We start from the raw sequence: 23,550 nt of genomic DNA, 5'->3' as shown, positions 1-23,550 counted from the left end.
AAACTGTTCTTTTAGAAAAGGTTGCCGTTTGGTAACACCTACTGTATAGACATTTTTAAACTAGAACTTTTGCTTTATACATCTTAAAATTATTTTTGGTGAGTAAATAAATCAGAATAATTATTATTAGCTGCTATACCAAACAACTTCTCTCAGTGACTTAGTACACCAAATTTGTTTCTCAGGGTCACACTAATTTATAAAGGTCAGGTGGCTCTCCTCTAAGTACTAATGTAAGGATATAGGCTTTTCCAATACTGGGATACTGTTATTTTTAAAGTGAGACATTTATGGCTTCTGAGTGAAAGGGAAGACAAAATCGGGATGATCACTTGGAAGGTTCTCTGGTCAGGCCTGCAAGTGGAACATATCACCTCTCGTTTCATTGACAAGAGCACTGGCATATGACAGCAGACTAATGACTGGAGTGGGAAGGTAATATTTTCTTGTGTCTAGTAAGAGGAATTGGGAATGGTGTAAAACACCAGTTTCTGTCTCAAAGGTGATGCAAAAACCAACACACAAACATCGAGGAATAAAGACTCTCCTAAGCAGGCATTACTCAATGCAACTCTTCTGTTCCATTTGCATAAGATAAAGAATACTTTTTAAGACTAATTGACAAATGCTGCAGAATGAAGGCAGAGAAAGTAATTTTCTATCCATCAACCTTTTTTCCCTAGATCATCTCCTTCTGGTCTACTCTCCCCTCATTCCTAATGTCCTAGTTAGAGAAGAGACTCCTCTGCCACAAACTAGCTTGGCCACAAACTAGCTCTGCCACAAAATAGCTTGGACCATTAAGCAAATTTCTTTATTCATTAATCTATTCATTCAAATATTTAATAAGCATGTACCAAATGATAGGCAATGGAAACCAAATGGGCAAAATTCCCTTTTTCGCTCCCTTTTTTGCTCCCTCCTGGAGCTTACATTCTATTAAGGGAAGATAAAACCAACATAAATATATAAATGAAAATAAAAGTAAGATGGTGCTAAGTGTCATGGAGAAAAAAAATAGGAAGGAATTTGAGAAATACCAAAATGGGGGGAGGTCTTTTATAAGGAGAGTCTGTCTCAGGGAAGGCTTGACCAAGAAGATGAGAGTAGAGAAGACTAGAAGATTAAAAGGGAAAGAGCAATGCTGATACTGAGGAAAGGTCATTCCAGGACATGAGAACACCAAATGGAAGCCTGAAGCTTATTTACTAAAAAATAAAAGAAGCAGTGTGACTGAACTAGAGAGAGCAACAAAACAAATATGAAGTTAGACAAATAAGTGAGAGCCAGCGATTGTAGGGCCTTAAGCTTCTATGAGGACATTGGCTCTTACTTTGAATAGGAAACCACTGAAGGGGTGCGTGTGTGCACACACACGTGCGTGTATTTAAGGCAGAGGAGTATCATGATCTTACTTATGCTTGTCTCTTTAAAAAAAGCCACTCTAGCTGTTATGTCAAGATAGACTAACTGTGCTTCTGTGTGGAAGCACGGAAACCTCATAAGAAGTTGTAGAAATAATATAGGGAATAGATGTTAGAGGTTCCTGTCAAGGTTGAATCCATGGAAACAATGAGAAAGATTGAATTCTGGCTATAGCTTGGCAGAGCCCACAGGATTTGTTAATGAAATTAATACAGGCTATGAAGCGAGGAAGTCAAAGATTACTCCAAAGTTTTCATCAACTTGTAGAATGCAATCGCTACTAACTGAGATGATGAACCCTACAGAAGAAGCATATTTTGTAGGGGAAGGTCCAGGACTCGGTTTTGATATTCATATATGCAAACATCTAATGTGAACTCCTCAGTATGGATTTAGTCACATAAGTCTGGAGTTCATGGAAGGAGAAATCCCAGCCAGAGGTATTTGAGTTTTTGCCTTCTTTTTTTTTTTTTCTTTTTAACCTGAAAAAGAGGATAATAATGGCACATATTTCATTGGACTGTTGTGTGCCTGGCAATAGCAAATCCTCAGTAGGCCAATAAGAGACTCTTTAGTGAATCAATTTAGTTGAAATGAATCAACATGGAAATGAATAATAAATTTAAGTAAACATATTTGATTACATACTTTTATTTTTTTTCCACAGTCATTCTTAATCCCATCTTTTTTCCAGTTTGTTTATTTCATTGTGCATGCCATGTCCTTTCTTCTTAGACTACACAAACTCCAAGTATATTACTTAATTATATAGCCATATAATTTCAGGTTAAATTGAATAGTAATCAGAATTTTAGCTAGCATAAGCAGATGCCATTTTGGCCATTTAAAAATGAAGCTGCTTTGATGGAGAATAAAAACCAATGACCAGATATGTTATTTTCAAAGCAAATATAATAATTCTCCCCCTTCCCACTACTGACAGTCTTAAGTCTAAACACTCAAATGAAATAATTACTTTACATTTATAATAATACATACTGAAGGAAGTCAATATTGAATATAAAGGAAACACTAAACTCATTGGTGGATTATGCTACAAACAGATATCATAATATTGGATTAGCTTTTCATTTTTGAAGAAATGTTCCAAATGCAACTTTATTCTCCCAGATGAAAACGCTGTTCCCTTCGATAATTAGTAATTCATAATCTAACAAGAGGACATACATAAGAACTGGGAATGCTGCTTCAACATGGGAACTCCCAAAGCAGATGCAGAGGAGAGTATTATTGTCAATTCAATGAAGGACGATATCATTTTTCTCATTAAGAGAGTAGAAAGCTTCTTAACAAAGTCTTTAAAAAGAATAACCTAGTCTTCCTTAAGGAAGCTATCTTTTTTTCACAAGAAATTTATGCTTTTTCCTTTTAAAATTCACCAACAGTATTATTAAAAATAAGGGCACACATACAACAACAGCATGGGAGACAATAGACTAATATTATATCCAATAGACCCTATTAATAATGTTAATATGTATTGCATATGACATTTGATTTTATAAACAAATAATATAATCATTGATATTCTAAAGGTGAACAGAGGTCACAGTACTATGCCAGAAAAATTAGAAGATAATAATCCAAAAGAATATTTAGAATATTGAGGAGATTTCAAAATCCTCAACAAAGTAATTTTATGACTAGTATAATGGTATAAATCATATAATAGAACTCATATAATACTTAAAGATGAAAGAAGAGACTAAGATCACAGTTGAACACAATCAAAATATAATGGTGTCATGATGCAAACAGCTAATGAAAGGAAAATGAAAAGTTGGCTAGGCATCCAAACTCTTGATTTTTCTCGTATCTTATATTTAATTTCAAGAGCTTTTTGGCAAAGTTATCGATTCTACTACATCTCAGATTTTTGTGATGCATTGTCTAGTCTAGCAACAAGAAGCATATTCTATCTGTACTGTGAACATTGGTTATTACTTATTAAAATTAATACATTGGAAGATTATAATGTATTAGTTGTAACTCATTAGCTAACTCATGAAACGAAGAGCCAGAATTGGTTGTCAGGCAGAATGTTAATTGTGTTTAATAAATGTTAGCTTAACCCTTTGACTGTTGCTAAATGTACCACATACATGAGTAAAGGCAGTCATATGTTGCATATGATACGGCATATAGTTCTTAATTTCCCGAGGGCAACATTTCCTATGGAGATTGGCAGGACTGCTTTTACTCTTCCCAGGGCCTTTTTATTAACACAGCTGCTAGAACATCTAGTCATTTTGTGTCATGATAATTCTACTTTGGGGAGGTAGGGTTGAAAATGGATAAAATATGGAGAAAATATAAATTGCCTTTTATACCTTGAACATTAGCCTCAATGTGCAACTGAAAACACTTTCCACATATAATAGTTGAAATCAGTCGATTTTATTTCAAAGACACTGTGATCAAAAGATAGCAAAGAGATCAATAATATGCATTTTAGATAGAAATAACTGAACTTTGCCCCCCGTTTCCCCAGATTTCTTTTGCATGAGTGAGACCTTTAGGAGGGCAAGGGTTTTTTTCTTCATCTTGAATTAAAACCTGTATTTTTCATTAAATTTTAGTCCATTCTAAACATTATTCACAATTTTTAGATCTTCCACCACCACCAGATCCCCCTCCAGGTCAGGGTTTAAGGCAGCAAATAGGCCCGAGCCAGCATGCTGGTAACATGGAAAACTCAACAGAGAGAAAAGGAAGCTCTCTGGAGACACCACAAGCATCCAACTTAGAAGACACAAAGAGCTCATTGGATTGTCCAGCTAGAACGTCCCTAGAGTGGCAGCGACAAACCCAAGAATGGATAAACTCCACAGAACGCCAAGAAGATATACGGAAAGCCCTACACAAACAAAGTGTTGGACCAGGTGTGTTCTACACAGTCCCAAGAAAGTGTGGACTTTTACCTTTTTTTTTTCCCCTACCAGGTATTTTAGAAATGGCAGTTGTTTAAAAGCATCTGGAAAAAAAGTTTGCCTTGAATCCCTGAAAAGTTGGGATTTCTCAGCAGAGCTCACCAACACACATCTTAAGGCTGATTCCCATGGGGATTTCCCCCTAACCTTTACATATGGGTCTTTGAGCTCAAGAGCTCACCACGCTTCTCTTGTATTGTTCAGGAGACAGTTTGATTTTTTGCCATTTAACGTTTATGTGAAATGCTTTTAAGACCTCTAAATTTCATCTTAATGTCAATTTAATCTCTACTTTCAACCAGTTTCATTTTGACTGACGTAACTAGTCTTTTGAAAGAAGAACTCACTTCAGTCAAATCGTTGAATTCATTGAAATAACAAAATTGCGTGTAAATGCACACAAATATCTCAGGATAGAAAAGGTTAAACTGGGCCTGCACTTTCTCCAACTGGTTAAATTTAGTTGATTTTTAACACTTCATTGGGAAATATTCTTGTTTATAAATCAAGCTTCCTGAGCACTGTCACAAAATAAATTTCATCATTTGTGGTTGGATTTTCTTTGGAAGGGGTAGTGGCTGTTGGGGCCTATTGCAGAAATACATTTTCTGGAACATTTCTTCTCATATCAGGATTAATTTTCGTTGAGTATTATTAGAACATGCACACTAACACTCACACAGCAACATTTGAGTCTCTTTACACATTGATTTTTTTTTAAGATTTATTTATTTATTTATGATAGACATAGAGAGAGAGAGAGAGAGAGAGGCAGAGACACAGGAGGAGGGAGAAGCAGGCTCCATGCAGGGAGCCCGATGCTGGACTCGATCCTGGGACTCCAGGTTTGCGCCCTGGGCCAAAGGCAGGCGCTAAACCGCTGAGCCACCCAGGGATCCCCTACACATTGATTTTTTAATTTGGACTCAATCTTTTGTAGTTGTGTCCTCTACCCATGCATTTTCAATAATTATATGGTGTCACAACTTGGTGCTCAAGGTTTTAGAAAATGTAATATATTGAAGAGCCAAAATATGTCAAGTGTCTAATTTCTAGATGTAGTGAAGCATTTAGGAAGTTTACATTATTCAGGCTGTGAGAGAAAAATCACATGATCCTTGAGATTTCATAAAGACCATCTAAGGAGAGAAATAGTCATCACAGTAATAATAGCCCATACTCAGAAAGAAAGAAAAAAACTGAGGAAGTAGAGAAAAAGTAGAAGAAAGAAGGAAGGAAAAGAAAAAAAAAGTTTCAAAATATTAGGTATTTAATAATACACACCGTGTTATTTGCAGAGAGTTGATACATAAAAATATGCATTTTCATTGATTATTATTTATTTATGAAATTGTGTATTTCTCTTTTGCTTTTAAGGAAATGCACAATCTAAAATAATGTGTTCCTATCCCCAGGAATAACAAAAATTTAAGAAGCTTATTTTAACTAATACATAGTTTTTTTTTTATCTAAATTGATTGAGAGAATGTTGCTATAATTTAAAGTGAAACAAAAACCATGTTTCTCCAATCTTAATTGAAAAATTAAATCGGAGCTTTACTGAACTCCAGCAATGATGCTCAGAAATGCTTTTGTTAAATAATTGGTTCATTGTATGCAGATCTCTTTTATTAATGAATTTAAATTTTGCAAATGATACATAACATTTGTATTTTTGTCCTCAAATTTATTTATTTAAGATTTTATTTATTTATTCATTTATTTATTTATCCGAGAGAGAGCATGAACAGGGGGAGGTGCAGAGGAAGAGGGAGAAGCAGACTTCCCACTGATCAGGGAGCCCCACACAGGGCTCGATTCCAGGACCCCAGGATCATGACCAGAGCTGAAGGCAGACCTTTAACCTACTGAGCCACCCAGGCACTTCTATCCCAAAATTTCTTTTAATTTAATCTTGTTTCAGTTCCTATTATAGGAAATGTCTGCACATGGAAATTCTTTTAATATCCGAGTCTTATGAAACCTCTTATTTTTAATCTTACTAAAGTGTGAAATGGTAAAGTAGCCCATCTTGAACTTAATATTTAAAGTTGTTTGTTTTGCCTCCATGTTGCTGTTCAGCTTAGCACTTTGTATATCTTTTGCAGAGGAAACATTGGTGCCATACAGCAAGCCCAGTTTCCCATCTCCGGGAGGTCACAGCTCATCAGGAACAGCATCTTCTAAAGGATCCACTGGACCTAGGAAAGCCGAGGCGTTGAGGGGAAGTCACCAACGCAATGCCAGTGACCTTCTTGACATAGGATATATGGGCTCAAATAGTCAAGGACAGTTTACAGGTGAATTATGTAAGTGCTTTAGGATAGGACATTTAAAAGGTTTTGGTGATTCAGAATGAATGCTGGGTTAATAATGTAGGAGAGGAAAAAGTTTTCTTGACCCTCTTAGGGTCCCTGGTTAGGTCTCAAAATTAAACTGATAAAGACAGATTAACAGGAGAAAAGCCTACAAATGTTATTGAATTTTTACATGTCTATGGAGGACATGTAAGACCCAAAGAAGTGACCAGAGCAGAAAGCTTTTATATCTTTTTAGGCAAAGAAATAATAAATTTGTGAAGATTTTATGAGACAGAAGGGTTTGGGTAGAAGTAGCCAATGGTTAAAGAAGTAACTAGGAAGATAAGAGTTAGTTTAACAAGGTTTGTTTGCACAGATTTCTTGGCCCCATAACTCCCTGTCTCTGGCAATAAGAATGTCTTCCTTCCTCTGGTAGAAGGAGGATAACTTTCATGTGAGATTTTTATGACCTATTTCAGAGAAGAAAAGGAGGGGGGAGGAAGGAGATCAGAGTGACCTTCCTGCTTCTATTGTTTCTCCGACTTTCAGCTTTAGATATTCAGTGTGCCCAGATGTCATATTTTGGGATAGCATGTACTGAACCTCATTAATAATATTGGTACAATAAACAAATTTCAGAATAGTAGCAGAAACCTTGCTTTGCTATGATAAAAGAATCAATTATGATTTTGAGCAGGTTCAGTCATAATGTAGACCATTGCTATTTACAGCCATCCGTTAAATGAATATTTCTTCTATTTCAAGTCTGATTTACACTGTATGAAAATAGTCTATATTTAGGCAATTAATCTTAATATTTTTAAGTTAATTAAATATACTCTGTAATTTTCTTTGCCTTTTAAAGAACCTCAGGAATTCCTCAATCCCTAGTTGCTCATGTATTTATTTATTTTTAATTTAGGCAGTCAACCTCATAAAGTTAATCTTTCATTTTACTTAACTTGAAATACTTTGATTGTAGTTACATATTCAATAAATAAATCTCTTTTTGAATAAAGAGGGCAACCTTGATAGTATAACTTAATCTATAAAAAATAAAATACCAGGTAATAAAGATAGCATGTCATAGTATGTCATAGTAAGAAGCATTGAATTCCTTGTATTAATTTTTTTAATGAAACTTACCAATTCTGTTATCCAATGTCAGAATTATATTTTCAGCTACTTATTTGAATTCAAGTTAAAAGCACTGCTAAAGAAACAGCCCTGGGTTCCAGTCTTCTCAACCCAGGGCAAGTAAACTACCTTCCCAATCTAATTCCTTATCTAAAAAATTGCATTACTATTACACTTACATCACAGACCAGGGGATGCCATGAAATAAGGAAAAGTAAAAGTACTTTCAAACTGTAAAGTCTTTATTGACTAGATTTAGCATTCTTGTTGTCTATTACTAATCTGATTATTATTAAGATATGTTTATAAAGATATGTTTATAATATTTAATTTGATTCATGACTATTTGGATTTTTCTTTGATTTTTATTTTAGAGTAATTATAAACTCACAGGAAGTGCAGAGATAGCCCTACATGGATTTTAAACATCCAAATTTTACAATGTTTCTTTCTTTCCTTTCCCATAACTACATTTTCTAACTTTACACACTCACAAAATCTATCTGATGATGTTATCTTCATTTATTATGTTTGCTTTGCTTTTTGTTATGCTGGTTTGGATAAAAGACTACTTAATTTCAATGCAAACTTATTTCTGATTTTTTTCAATCTCTTTGTAGAGTAACTGAGAGGAGACATGCAAAGCTGCTCTGAAGGACCACCAGGTCTGAACTCATGGAAGTGATGACATTAAACAGTGCAATGAACAATTTCTTTATTTATGTACTATTAAAAGAACTGTAAATGCAATGTAAAGACACACAGCCACACATATCCCACAGATATTTTACTTGTGTTCTTCTCTAAGTACACCACCCACCTTAACTCTTTCTTGTCAGGAGTATATAAAAAAGAAAGAAAACAAAACTCGCCCTCCAGGAAGAAAAGGATTTTCCTCTGTATATAATTTCTTTTGTGCATTGCTATGCAAGCTCACTCTTTTTAGCTCTGTTCATACTATTGTCTGTTTTTATTGGTCTGTTGTACTATATGTGAATTAATAGGCTGTGGTGCCATATATTAACTTTTAATTGTGTAACTTTTATGTTTAAATTTTGCACTGCAATTTTATTTGGTGATAAGCACAAATCTCTACTCCTCGTGACATGAAGAACAAGACTGAATGTGAAGGGAGTCTCTGTACTGTAAGCTAGGCTGGATATGCTGGTTGGAACCAATCACGTTGGATGGTTTGTAGTTGGGGTGTAGGAATAGGAAGATGCAAGGAACAGTAGTGTTGGCGAAGTCTTCTTTGAATATCAGGGACTGAGTCAATAAAAAGAAAAGCAGAAAGGTGGCTTTTACTGTTGACAAAAAGCAGGGGTCAAAGAAAGAAATTTAAGTCTTAAGGCTAAATAGGCATTGCAATAAACAGGTAGCAAAGATGTACTAAACTTGCTTTAAAAAAAAAAAGGAAATTAAGATTATATGTAGAATCAACTTTATCTGTCATTGTAATTGACCCATCGGAGAATTATAACAAGCAAAAGGAAATTAAGGTGTTTCCAAAGAGCTGTGTTTATATTACAGTTTTTTAAAAAAGCATTTTCTGAATCACCATAATTAATCTTTCCAACTCATTAAGTCAGAATATAATATGAAGTTCCCCAAGGAAACAAACAAAATGAACTGTAGAATATCTAGCAAATAGTTAAAGAGGCAATTTGTTATTAGGACATACTCGGGCTGCTTCCAAATGCAAAAACTCTATTGCAACATCTTGTTTCATCTTTCCAATACATGTACAGTACCCACTAGAGGATAGAGCTGCATCAGTTAAATTTATGACTTTTGAAAATTAATGCAGTCTATAGACAATTTTGTGTTTTATTTGATTAAGAAGTGAAGTTTATGCCACCAAATGTATAACCAAATTGTAAGTGCTTAAAAAGCAGTGCTCAGAGTATGTTCAGTTCACAGTAAGTAGATTTATTGGAATAAACATTTTATGGTACATTCTCAGAAATTGGCTGCCAACTAAAATATGTTTGACCCATTTTGAGTGAGTAAATTGGAAAGAAAATTTAAAAGGACAAAAATGCATGTTTATATACTTTTTAAATAAAACCAAACCTCATTAAGTGGACATTCATAACAGTGTCCTGCCTCATTTGTTTTCACGACTTTGAGAGCAAGAAATTCCTGAAAATCAGTCATGAATGGTCAAAATGAATATGACTTTGAAATGTATGTCAGCCACCGTACATGTACAGTCAATCAATCAAGTAGAAGAGAACTTCCCTGAAATTTCCACCTCTGACATTTTTCCATGTGCTGCCTACACAACTGTAAATTCTATTCTAGTTATACTTTCTCATGTTTTTCCTATGATGTGTTCAGTAGTTGGTACTTTGAAAAATATTCAATGTAATGATTAGAATCAGTTATAAAATATGGGACCCACTTGAATGGCAATGACAATTCATACTCCATGCACGATTGACTTAGTCACCAATTCAATATCATGTTATTATAGCAAAGGGATAGTATATAATTCATGTTTTCTATCTTTTCTGTTCCCTGAGACTGCTTCAACACAGGCAAGAGTGGAGGAGTTTAATGGTCTTTATGAGCCCCAACACCTTCTTGGTGCCATAGAGTTCATTTCTTTGCAGAAGAGAAAACATAGTTGGAGACACACTAATTAAAGGCTTTATCAACTTTCTACCACCAGTGCCTGAATTTTAATGCAGTTTGATTTCTCTGGGTGAGATTTTGGAGGGAAGATAAAAAGTTCCTATGAAGAGCAAATACGTACTCTTCATAACTGCAAGATGTGAGGAATTTAATTTTTATTTATGTAGTTCTCTATTTTGCCTCTTTCTATTTAAAAGCAAACAAAGTTTTATTCATTTGTGTTCCCTCTATATGCTTGTCTGTAACCCACTTTAGATTAAAGCTTTAATTCATTACATTTATTACACATAGATCTTGATCCCTAGTGTGACTAATAAACCAAGACTTCCATGTAGAGTATGTGTATGAAAGTGACTTCTGGAATAATGCAGGACATAGCAGCATACCTTCCTGATCATTTTCAGTGTATAAAACTTAACTGTTTTGGTTAGATTTTGGCAATGCTTATAGTTACTTGAAATGTGCTAAAAGAGCATTCCACATTCCCTGTTAAATCGAGTTTTATATAAATTAGTTAGTAAAATCTTGCACCCAGTGTATCATTCTCACACAGATACAGAGCAAGATACAATGCTGTAGCTATCCAAATGAATTCAGGAATCTTATCAAAAAATCAAAAGCTTTTGTCAACTTTTTTTGTGAAAAGCTTCTAATCAGTACATCAGAATGTCATTAGAAGAATACAAACATGTGTAAGAACTACTGTTTTTTTTTTTCCTTTTGTAAAATGAAGGTGATTAGAAATTCACTGAGCTCACTCTTCTGCAGGTCTAAATAAGATCTGTGTAACTTGTCAGAAGGCAATCTGGATGGGAGAGAATGTAAACTTATCTTGCACTCACAGGCAATGCTACTGTGCAGTCAAGCCCCAGACAACACAGCTCCATTCTCAACATGCAAAGTCTCCACTGGGGAAAAGCCAGTCAGTGCCCCAACTCAGGTATGCCTCAGTGTGTGTAGGCAGAGCAGCCCCACCCCTTCCCAGATCTCTTCCATGTCATATTTAAAGTGGGGTAGTACAAGGGCTTGAAAACAACTGATTCCTTCACAGGAGTTGAACCCAGTTCAAGGGAGCATGTAGGAAAATCAAGACCAACATTTAAGGTGTCATATCAAAGGGAAGTGAAAACATTGCAAGTAGACTTGCTCTAAGTAACAAAACAGATAAAACGGTGTTCTATGTCATAGTTTATTGCTCTGGGTATTTAAACCTATCTTCAATGGGATTGAGGTGGAAAGTTTGTATGATCTTGGATAGAATACCTCCAAATTTCTATTCAACAAATTTATGTAAATTGTCCATCAATAACATAATTATAATAATATCAGTGAGCTCTAAACTGCGGTTTATCTTCGCCACTGGAAAGTGATTGTGTGTCAGTATTAAAGATATGCAGAACCATGACATTCACTAATTTGTACATCTGCTTCTGTACATTGTATTTATAAAGTTACATGACGAGAATTGGTGTAAAGCAATGTCTTTCCACATTATCTTAGAGATGAAGTTACTTTTACTTTGCTTCTCTATAATGTGTACTTCAATTGAAATCCCATACTTTTTTTTCATTGAAATTCAATTTACTAATTTTTCTTATCTCATGATTTTCAAAAGCATTTATTGTGACTTTAAGGTGTTGCAAGATAAGGGATTTTGTGGCCGTGGGTAGACTTTTTATACTTTGTTTTATAGATGGGCTTTTTTTTAACTAGTCTGTTTAAGTCACCAAACAGCGTCCAAAATCTTACTGTGTTTCATTTGATGTTGTTAGATCAGAAAAGAAATTGGCATAAAATTGGTTAATAGTATTGTCAAAGAATTGTGTATTGTGTACTCACTGGGAAAAAATAAAATATATTCACATTTCAAATTTGTAAAAAAGCCATTTATGTAAAACAGACTTGCCTGGGGAAAAATCAAAAACAGACCATTCTGTCACTTTTGCAACTCTACATTAATATTTTGTGACCAAATGCATAATCTTATTTTCTCAATTAATAATGGATTGGGCAGCGGTAGATAGAAATTGGCATTGACTTATAGTAGTCACTATACTAACGACACTGATGAAGAATATAAAAAGCATTTGAAATTATAGATTCCACTCTATAAGCCTTACTTTTCATATCTGATCTTCCCCACAACATAAAGACCTTCAGATAGATAGAATACAAACTTCGCATCTACAAAACTACTTTAAAAATTATTCTGGAAGTATAAATAAGTATGAGAATTGGAAGAAAGTGTGTATTTCTTTTTTTTTAAGATTTTATTTATTTATTCATGAGACACACACACACAGAGGGAGAGAGGGAGAGAGAGAGAGAGGCAGAGACACAGGCAGAGAGAGAAACAGGCTCCATGCAGGGAGCCGGACGTGGGACTCAATCCCCGACGTCCAAGTTCACACCCGGTGCTGAAGGCGGTCCTACACTGCCCGGCCACCGGGGCTGCCCGAAAGTATATATTTCTTAATTGCCTTAGGATAACTAATGATAACTTTCTAGGATGATGGATGTTGAAAAGTGATATTAAGGACAGGATAGAAAAGAGGAATTCCCTATTTTATTGTACCTCATGAATATTTTATTCTTTTTCACTAAGTACAATTACAGGATCAAATTATTGCTAAAAATAAAAGAAGTTCATGTATTCTTTAAGATAATATAGTAATAGTAAAAATGAAATAAAACTACTGAGCTCTGAAAGAATATATTTAAAAAGATTTTTAAAGCACAATGTAAGTCGATAATAAACTTAAGAGTTTCATTTAATTTATATTAATAGGAAAATAAAATGCTATTAGAAGAATTACAAATAATGTATTAATGTAGTAGAATGGCATAATATGTGTGATTAAAGACAAACATATCAGTTACCAATATGGTAAATAGTAGAGGAATTATAAAACAATCATTGTTTTATAGAATTTGGGTTCATTAACGAAACACCTACAAATGAAAAAGTGCAAAATTATTGGAAAGATTTATAAAATAATACACTATGCTCTCTTGATTATTACATATTAGCTCTATAAAAGATCTATCAGTGTTGCAGGAAAGCATTTTAACAAGATATAACATTTAATGCCCTCATGTGAAAGTGCATTTTATAATTTCCAAAGAGAAGATTGGCCAAGTTCATGCTAAATTTCACTTCATAACACAGATCTGAAATAAAACTTCAGTAACTAGCAAAGCCAGTTGCAAGAATTTACAAGAAAAGCCAGGTAGGAAAACTTACTAGGACGGGAATATAGCATGCTGTCTCAAAAAGTTCTCAAGGGCTCTTTCATCTCGATGAATTTAGTGGAGTCTTAGTTTTAGTTTTCAACCTCAGAGAGAGTTTGCTTCAGGTCCAGAGAAGGAATTTGGTATAAGAGATGGTTGCAAAGCTGTCAAGAACCCTAGAGACAGATACAGGACAATTATAAGGCTGTATGTGATCTGCCTTTGTATCTTCTAGCCCTGGCAGCAGTCAAGCTACAAGACATATATTCAGTCCTCTTGGCAGTTAGACGGGGGAAGGCACTTGTGTTTGTGATTCAGAGACAGTGACCTTGGGTGCAGGTCAATGTCCATGATAGGGAATTTTCAGGTCACTGTAACTGCCCTCAGAACATTACAACGTAGCACCATTTGCCTATTAAATGCTTTGATGTATTCAGCTTCTATGTAGTAGACAACTTTTTTTGGATAATTTTTACACAGTGTTTCTTTAGACAACATTTCTGAATAATTTGTTTCTGACAAATGGTTTGTTTTTTGTTTTGGTTATTTATTTATTCATTCGTTTTTCAAGCAAGTACTGAAATATTGTGCTAAGCATTATACAGAAGTTAAAAGAGAAATATCTTTTGCTTTCATAAATAGGTGAGTATCTTCTTTTAGTATGGCCCTGATCTTTGGGAAAGTATCTTTTTATGAATGTTTTTGAGCTAAGCAGAAAGAGGTAATGAGCTAGGCTTCCAAATACATTTGCAAGCAATAAAATCTGCATTAGTTTCATTCATACTCCCTCACCATATCATATTGTCCATATTCTAGTCTTTCTCAAAATAGTCTGGAATTTTAATGGGTATTTTGGAAATAAAAAAGAAAACAAAGGGTGAACATGTAAAGAGATTTCAAATTTGCTCAAATTTTTTTTTAAAGATTTTTATTTTATTTATTCATGAGAGACTCAGAAAGAGAGGCAGAGACATAGGCAGAGGGAAAAGCAGCAGGCTCCCCTCTGGGAACCCAAAGCAGGACTTAATCCCAGACCCCCAGGATCATGACTTGAGCCAAAGGCAGATGCTCAACCACTGAGCCACCCAGGCGCCCCAAATTTGCTCAAATTTAATATGACATAAAACCCTTTGTCCTGAGGCATCTTATGGAACTAGTACTTTGGGACACCCACTTTGAGAAACATCATTCTGTCCCTAGGCTCTATATTTGTGACCCCAAAAGACCCTTGCTGTGGTTTTGCCTTTTTCTTGCTGTAGTTTTTTAAAGTCACTATCAACTCATGAGAAAGAAATGTGCGAATCTCAGGTATTCTGTGGAAATAACAAAGAAAAGATGTTCAGTGTCACATTGCATGTATCCTTCCCACTTATGACAGACTTTAAGTACTTAATTGAGATCAGTGCTTACCACTTGAGCAATAGGAACGATTGCATTATGTTCTTCAGCTTTTCCACAATCCTTTTGTATACCATTAAGTCTCCAAATCATTATACTAAAACTAAAGCAGGTAAATACACTCATTGTCTCCCCCTGCCCAACTCCCAACTCTCACAAAAGTATGATTTATTCACTTTTGAGACCACTTTATGATTACTGTGAAGTTCCACTTCAAATGAAAGTTTGTTAAAAATAATAAAAAATAAGAAAATTAACAAAAAAATGGTAGCTCACACAAAATTTAGGGAGAGAAGACTTAATGATTTTTGGTAAGAGAATATAGAACTAAGTCTTGGTAGAAGGCAAAATGCAGTGAATTAGTAATGATGAAAATCAGTGTACATAGAAGAGATAAATATAAAAATACAAAAGAGAAATTGAGGATTACCATTATATGAACTTTCACTGGCATTGAATATAAAAGAATATAAGAGAAATTAATGTGGAATGGGGGAGTTAGAATTTAAATTCACTTAATTAATTTTGAGATGGTAGATGAATGCAATCAATAGATTAAAATGTCCCAACATAGGTGATTTGAGAATAATTGCCTATGGTAATGATTATTCTAATAAAAAGGATGGAATAGACAAATGGAAGCAGCCTTTCAAAAAAGACATAAATGGAGAGTAGCATTCAGCTTAAGAAGAAGGATTAAAAAATTTCAATAAATGTGCAAGCATTTCTTGTGCAAGTAATTATCTATTAAGGATTAAGCCTTGTTTTCATTAATGTTGATGATATTAATTTTTTCTGAATGTTTTCCTGGCATTTAAGGTATTCTACACTATACCTAAAATGTATAACACAAACACCCATATACATATGATGATAAATTTAAAGAGCTATGTGTGCTAAATATTTAATACCATATAATTCTTACTAAAATCATTTAAATAGTTATTATTTAAAAGGTTAAAATATATAATGATTATAAGATCTGTTTTCATCAATGAATCTGAAGTGGAAAGATATTTTGAATCTGTTCTAATAACAAGCCAAATAAAAAGAATCATAATGCTTAAAATACATAGCTAAAAAGATTCCTACTATCTGTAGGAAATTCACATATCCATGCATGTAGACACGTATACATATACACATATGCACATGCACACATACATATATCCGTATACATATATAAATAATTTCAAATCAATAGAATCTAAGGTATGATGAATAGATTCATAGACTATGGAAAAGAGACACTAAGAATGATTATCAGGGTCAAGACAGACATTCCAGACAGAATAATGCTTCCAATAATTTCTATTTCTCTAGACATATTATATATGTACTTATATGTATGTATTCATATAATGTACATTTATGTGTATATATATGCACTTATATTTGCATATATGTGTATGCATGCTCATTTTATATATATTTATATGTAGACATATACTCCTGTACACATATACAAATATGTATTATGTACATCACATACATATAATATGTTCATATGTATATATGAATGAATGGATATTTTGTTCTTCAAATAACCAAATATTTTTAAATTAATAAATAAATATTGTATACACAGGATTTTGCTTGGCACAATATAGCAAGGCCTGGCAGCAATAAATCGTACAATCTCATTATGAACTATTTGGAGGCAATATAAAGCATAGAGTGAACTGTATTAGAAATAGAAAGTGGGGGCACCTGGGTGGCTCAGTCAGTTCAGTGTCTGCCTTCAGCTAGGGTCATGATCATGAAGTAGTGGGATGAGTCCCACATTGGGCTTCTTGCTCAGCTGGAAGCCTGCTTCTTCCTCTGCTTCAGCCTACTGTGTGCTCTTGTTTTCTCTGTCAAACAAATGAAATCTTTAAAGAAAAAAAAAAAGTAGAAAGTGAAGCAAATCATGTATGATTGTGAGTGTTTCAGAAATCAATTTCAGGAGTTGACAGGTAGGAGGGAGCACAGAGTTTTGGTGTGGGCAGATTTCAGTGATACAAAGTGTTGAGTCAAGGAAAGGATTGGTAGAAGACATCCTGGAGGAGGGGAAGTACACATGATACAGACTCTAGTCCACAGGAAACTGCAATCTGATCAAAGAACCAGTGAACTGAGCCAACATTTCCAATCTAGTGGAATCCAAGATATGCTAAATACATGCAGCATGTTACTATGACGTATGGAAGGTGGGTGCCTAATTCAGACTCTAAGAGTTAAGATAGGCATTCCAGAATGAAGAATGCCTCAAACAGTCTCTATTCCTCCCAGACAAAGAAGATAAATGTGAGGGCTTGCTTTCCCTATGCAAAAGCATGGGGACTTGAGATGCTATAGCATAGTAAATATAGAATAATAAATGGCAAGTGCAATAGTCAATGGTACAGAATGTTTGGAAAATAACAATAGAACAAAGTGACTAGAATGAAAAGGGGTAGAGTAAGAATGCCTAGGCTTAGTGAAGACCTGAAGGAACACAAATAGTCTTCTATGCCAACTTGACAAGCTTCCTTCTTCACTCTGGGGAGGTACCCATCTCACCCTCATAGGAGACTTATGCTTTTGTAAATGGGAAAATTCAATTCTATCTCCAAATTTTATGTATCCAAACTAGCCGGGCATGTGGTAAGTTTCCCAATAAAGAATGCTATATATAAGCCGAAATCTACAAGCTAAATAAATATCATAATTACAATAGAGTGTGAAATATTCCCACTTAGAAAGTGTATAGTTTCATGGAAACAATAACAGGAAATACCAGACACAAGCAGAATGAGACCAATTATGATTAATACAATACAACCCCAAGTGGGGCAGAGCGACTTTCCACACATGTGCAATTGAATGCAGCAGAGCCAAACCAGACCCCAGGGCTCAAATAGGAACTTCATTAGGGGAAATTAAGAACAATACACAATGCTGATAAATTTTGCAACAATAATCTGCCTGAGGACAACCACAAAAGAAGCACAAACAAATAAAACTATATCCTGCAAAGAATACATGAATGAAAACAAGGATAATAATGTGCAATAAAAGTTAGTAGGGAAAAATGGATTTGAAAGCAAATCTTGGTCTTCCTCTCTTTCCTCCCTCCCATTCTGCCTTCTCCCAGGATCCTAATGAGTTGTTGATTATCTCTTCTTAAAGACCAACTACAGAAAAGCTTAGAAACATGAAAAATAATTAGAGCATAAGACTAAGTATGGATAATTATGAAATGGTAAAATATAATTAATCATCCATTCCCTGCAAATGTCTCTTCTAAAATAACTCCATAGTTTTAAAACACACAAGAACTTTAATTTTGTAATACCCACACACATTCATAAACATACACGTAGAAACATCATGCAAAACTACATGCTGACAAAATAAACTTGCTGTAAGACTTAGGGGCAATATTCAACGCACTCTTGAACTTGAGTTTGCTAGATTAGCTCCCCAGGCATAAACTATACCTGCTCCACACTTTGATATCTTTCCCTAGTTATAGCTTGTCATCAGGGATTTCAATTTTTCCATGTTTGAATTTAGTGCTATTAGAGATGATTTTTTTCCCCATGAAGACATGTATATTTATTTTCCCAACCATTTGAGACTTGAGACAGGGTTTCTAAATAACAATTGTGAAATATTTAAAAATGTACGACACTAAAACACCATGTCTTATACTCCTTTTGCAACTGCCAGTTTCTGACACAACACTGAATTGAAGGGCTGCCTAAATATTGAATTGATTTGAATATCCTGGCACCCACTGAATTATTTTTACCACATTAAGTTGAATGGCATTGTGACTTTTCTTGTAAAAGCATTCATTCCATTTGACTAAATATTCTAAGAGCTTAAAGTCTAAACATTTTGCAAAATAAGCTAATTAGTAGTGGAAACAGAATAGAAGGCAACAGAAATGTGTTTAGAAGCTAACAGGGTTCTTGAACAGTAAGTTTGGACTTTAAACCCACCTAACAGAAGCAAAACATCATATCGCATCATTTTACCTATTTATGTCAAAGTAAATAGCATGAAATTCCTCTGAAGAGACAAACAGATTTCTTCTGCTAAAATTTCAAGCAAGCAAACATTTTGCAGGAGATTTTTTGTATACATGGTAAGTAGGCCAGTAGCACTATCTTCAGCTGCAGCTTTGCAAAAGTCAAAGGATTCTTTTTCAAAGAGATCATTTTTTAATATAAACCCTTTCTAAAAGCTGAGGATTGAAGTCACAGTAAATATTACCTTATTCAAGGCAATTTTATTGGTGGTGTTAAACTGTAGCAGTAGACGGATATTTTTTACCTAGAGAGGTCAATCCACTTAAGCAACATATACTTAGGGAGCAAATAGAGTCAATATTTTCCTGTGAGATGATCCTTGCATCATCTTAAGCATTTAGCAAATGGCTGGGTTTTGCATTATATGGAAGAAATTGTCCTAGAGTTAAAAATGATTCATGCACGTGCTTCCAGAAAAGAACTGCTCTCTAAAGTGACTCAGCTATGCTATGGAATATGCACTACATTAGTTGAGCCCAGCAGACATCACTCCATCTACTACTCTTAGGAAACAAGACACCTAGCAATTAAATGAGTGAAACTATGTTTCTCCATATAGGTGTTGATGAATGGGTGGTTTCCTTGGTACAATGACTGCTCAGTGGCAATTATCAGGGAAATCTAGGCAACAGGTTTCTTAACATTTCAATTCTGGTTTTCTTGTTTATGATAATAAGAGTATGTATTTTTTTTCCTAATTGTCTATCCATATTGTTAAGGTTCATATTATAAACAAGGGGTAAGGAGTGCCTGGGTGACTTAGTTGGTTAGGTGTTTGCCTTCAGCTCAGGTCATGATCCCAGGATCCTGGGATTGAACCCCACATCAGGCTCCCTGCTCAGCTGGGAGTCTGCTTTGCCCTCCCGCTCTGCAGCACTCCTTGTCCCCCACCCCTGCTTGTGTTCTCTGGCTCCATTTCTCTGTCAAATAAATAAATAAAATCTTTTTTTAAAAAAAGGAGTAAATTATAAGAAAAATAGAATTTTTATTAAAAGCATTAGAATAATCCATGTAAAGATAATGCTTTGGGATGCAAGAAACAGAATATGCCCCAAAGAAAATGCTTTAAAAAAAATGCTTTAAAAATACACAAATACAAAATAAAAAAATTTAACAAGCTCTCAATGTATAAATAGTTTCAGAATAGTCTCAATGAATGAGTTGGCAACAAAATAAATGTAATTAGTTGTGGAATAATTTTGCCCCAATCCTACCCACTCTTTTTCATTAAATAAAGGGGGGAAAATGGCACAGAATTTTAAAGCTGTGTTCAAAACATTTTTTTTTCATTTAGAGATATTGTCATATAGGAGACTTATCTGTGATGTTAATTATTTTCAAGCAATCATGTTTTATACAGATTCTTGAAAAATTCCTGCAGAAATAGGTATCTTATGATCTTTCCAGATGTATATAAATCATCAGACATTTTAGAAAAGATAGAGTTAGTGGGCTCCCAGGTGGAACAGATGGGAATAATAATAGTAGTAAAGTGTTTAATGTGGATAACCTAGTGGTTCTCAAAGTATCTTTCCAGTGCCCTGGGTGTCCTTGAGACATTTTCAGAGAGATTGTGAGGTCAACACTATTTTTATTATAATACTAAAATATTACTTGTCATTTTCACCAAATCTATCTTTACAATGATGGTGCCTAAGTAGAGCTGGGTCAAACTGTCACTCCTGTAATGCAAATCAAGTTAGTAGCACCAAACCATAGGAGTCATTGTAATCCTCACTGTACCCACTGTATTAGTTGTTAGGACTACCATAGCAAAGTATCCCAGACTAGATCACTTAAAAACAAATTCATTTCCTCCTTGTTCTCAGGACTGGAAGTCCAAGGTCAAAATATTGGCAGAGTTAATTTCCATGGCTTATGGAAAGCTGACTCCTTATGTCTTTACATGGTCCTCCCTCTGTATCCTAATACCCTTCTTTTATAAGAACAGAAGTCATATTGGATAAAGGCCCACCATAATGTCCTCATTTTAACTTAATTACCTTTTTAAAGACCTTGTCTCCAAATACAGTCACATTTGGAGGTAGTGCTGGTTGGGAATTCAACACTTTGCATTTTGGGTGGTAGGGGATGGGTGGGGACAGAATTGAGTCCATGATATTTGCCATCACACAGTTCCCTTAAAAAAAAAAAAAAGAATATTCAATGGAACAGTAAAAAGTATTGGTTTCTTAAATCTCAACCCCTGAGTACATGTCTTTTTAATATTATGTGTGATGAAGTGGATGGGAAGTGCCCATAAAGCACTTCTGCTTCACACCAACATATGAATGGGAATCCCAAGATAAAACATGTGCTTTTAAAATGGAACATGTTTATTTAAAATAAGTACTATTTGAACACTCAACAGACTTCTTTTTTTTAAAAATTAAAGAAGTAAAAATAAAAAATAAAAAATAAAAAATAAAGAAGTGAGTCTAACACTTCAAGAAAATGAGTATTATTAATGATGACATTTGAGTTTTCAGGCAAAAATTATAATTTTTGAAAATTCGCATAGACCACCGTAAACTTAATAACTTCCTAACACTTAAGGCTTTTCTAGTACTACTGAAAATGATATTTGATATTATGTAACAAAATGAGCCAATAGCTGAAAGATCTGCATAACTCAAGGAGTCAATATTTTCCAAATGGCCAAAGCATGTTACTTAAAATCTTACATAGACAAAGGATCTATTCAAACTGTATGATAGATTAATGGATTTAAATGTAACAGAGGTTTGTTTTTTTAAGATTTTTGTTGTTGTTGTTTATCTTTTCATGAGAGACACACAGAGAGAAGTAGACATAGGCAGAGAGAGAAGCAGGCTCACTGTGGGAAGCCTGATGTGGGACTTGATCCCAGGATACAAGGATCATGACCTGAGCCAAAGCAGATGCTCAACCACTGAGCCACCCAAGTGCCTCAAATGTAACTGAGTTTTAAAAGTTCACTGATATGGTTTCAAATTTTACATTGCAACTTGATTTTAGAAAATTCCACTTATCAAGTTATATATTATCAAAAAAAGATTATTCATTGATATCTGAAAGATTATTAAAATACTCTTCTTGTTGGGGTGCCTAGGTGGCTCAGTCAGTTAAGTGTCTGCCCCCAGCTCAGGTCATGATCTCAGGGTCCTGAGATCCAGCCCCATATTGCATTGGACTCCCACTCAGCAAAGAGCCTCCTTCTCCCTCTCCCTCTGTCCCTTTCCCCTCGACTGTTTTTTATTTTTTTTCTCTCTCTCTCTCAAATAAATAAATAAAATATTTTAAAAAAACAAACAAACTCTTCCTTTTCCTTTTCCTTTTCCAACTACATGTCTTCCTAAGGCAGAGTGGAAGAGCAGGTGTGCTGACTCTTGGAGGATTCTTCTCCTGCTAATGCAATGGAAGAAGCATATGTTTCTGAGGCTGAAGTTATAAGATTCTGGAGATCCCATAGGCCTGGATGACTCTGAGGAGTCAGAACAGATTCTCATAATGGGAATGTGCCATTAGTGAACAGGATTGGCTACACAATTTGCCCAATGCAAATGTGACTGTACTAGATAAATACCATTGAATTGTACATTTAAAAAGGGCAAAATTCATGTTATATATATTTTACCACAATAAAAAAAACTTATTAAAAATAGCAAGATGATTACAGCAGTTAAACCAAACACTGGCCCTTCTTGAGTATGGGGCCCTGTATGACTGCCTACACTGCAGGCCCATGAAGTTGGCTTTGTTGGTAAGATATAAACCATTATTGTATTAAACCATTGGGATTTTAGTATGATTATTATCACAACATCACCTGACATGTCCTTGCTAATAAAGAGCTGAAGATGGTTTAACTAAAGAAATGACTTTCTAAACTGATATACAGAGAATAAGTAGGAATAAGCAAAGTAAATAGAAGAGAAGGCTTGCTTACAGAGAAGGAATGGTATGCTAACATATGCTAACACCCTTAATGAGGAGAGATAATCACAAATACAACATAATGATGCCCCATTTGCTAGGTATTGCTATTGTCCCTCCAAAATACTCTTTACCTTCCAATTTTCTGTCCCAGGAAGCTAACCTGTATAGGCTATAAAAGTGGATTCCCTTGACTTTCAGGCACTGGAGAGCTCTAAACTTATGCTGTTGTTTTATTTTGCTTTGTTAATAAAGCTGAGGGGAGTATAAAGATGGCAGGATATTTATTTCCCTGGCCCTCTCCATAAGGTTGTCTCAGATAATGATTTAGGTAATTCCCTTCCACTAATGGCATTCAAGTCTTCTCCAAAGGGATCTTTCTTCTCAGTTTCCATAACCACTTCTATCCTACAATCCCTTCGGTCCTAAGGGTGGTAGCACTTTTTGGTTTCAATCTATATTACTCACATATTTGTAAATAGTTCCTTCCTTGAGCCC

At 34.6% G+C, this 23,550-nt stretch overlaps 1 protein-coding gene across 15 annotated transcripts in view; it reads left to right on the top strand.

Moving 5' to 3' along the window:
* ROBO2 (roundabout guidance receptor 2) overlaps positions 1-12,321 on the top strand; it is a 1,635,852-nt gene extending 1,623,531 nt beyond the window's left edge. For 7 of the 15 annotated variants that reach the window (XM_077878775.1, XM_077878773.1, XM_077878778.1 and 4 more), the window contains 3 exons: positions 4,056-4,328; positions 6,485-6,685; positions 8,434-12,321. In XM_077878775.1, coding sequence (XP_077734901.1) covers positions 4,056-4,328; positions 6,485-6,685; positions 8,434-8,435 — 476 coding nt within the window. In that variant the 3' untranslated portion in view covers positions 8,436-12,321. The remainder of the gene's footprint in view (positions 1-4,055; positions 4,329-6,484; positions 6,686-8,433) is intronic. The other 8 variants (XM_077878785.1, XM_077878780.1, XM_077878782.1 and 5 more) reach the window with 2 other exon arrangements.
* Positions 12,322-23,550: the final 11,229 nt, after the last annotated feature.

Source organism: Canis aureus, chromosome 30, assembly GCF_053574225.1.
Source record: "Canis aureus isolate CA01 chromosome 30, VMU_Caureus_v.1.0, whole genome shotgun sequence".
In the NCBI taxonomy this organism is placed as follows: Eukaryota; Metazoa; Chordata; class Mammalia; order Carnivora; family Canidae; genus Canis; species Canis aureus.
The sequence above is the reverse complement of the archived record's forward strand: the minus strand, read 5'-3'. Positions and strand labels throughout refer to the sequence as shown.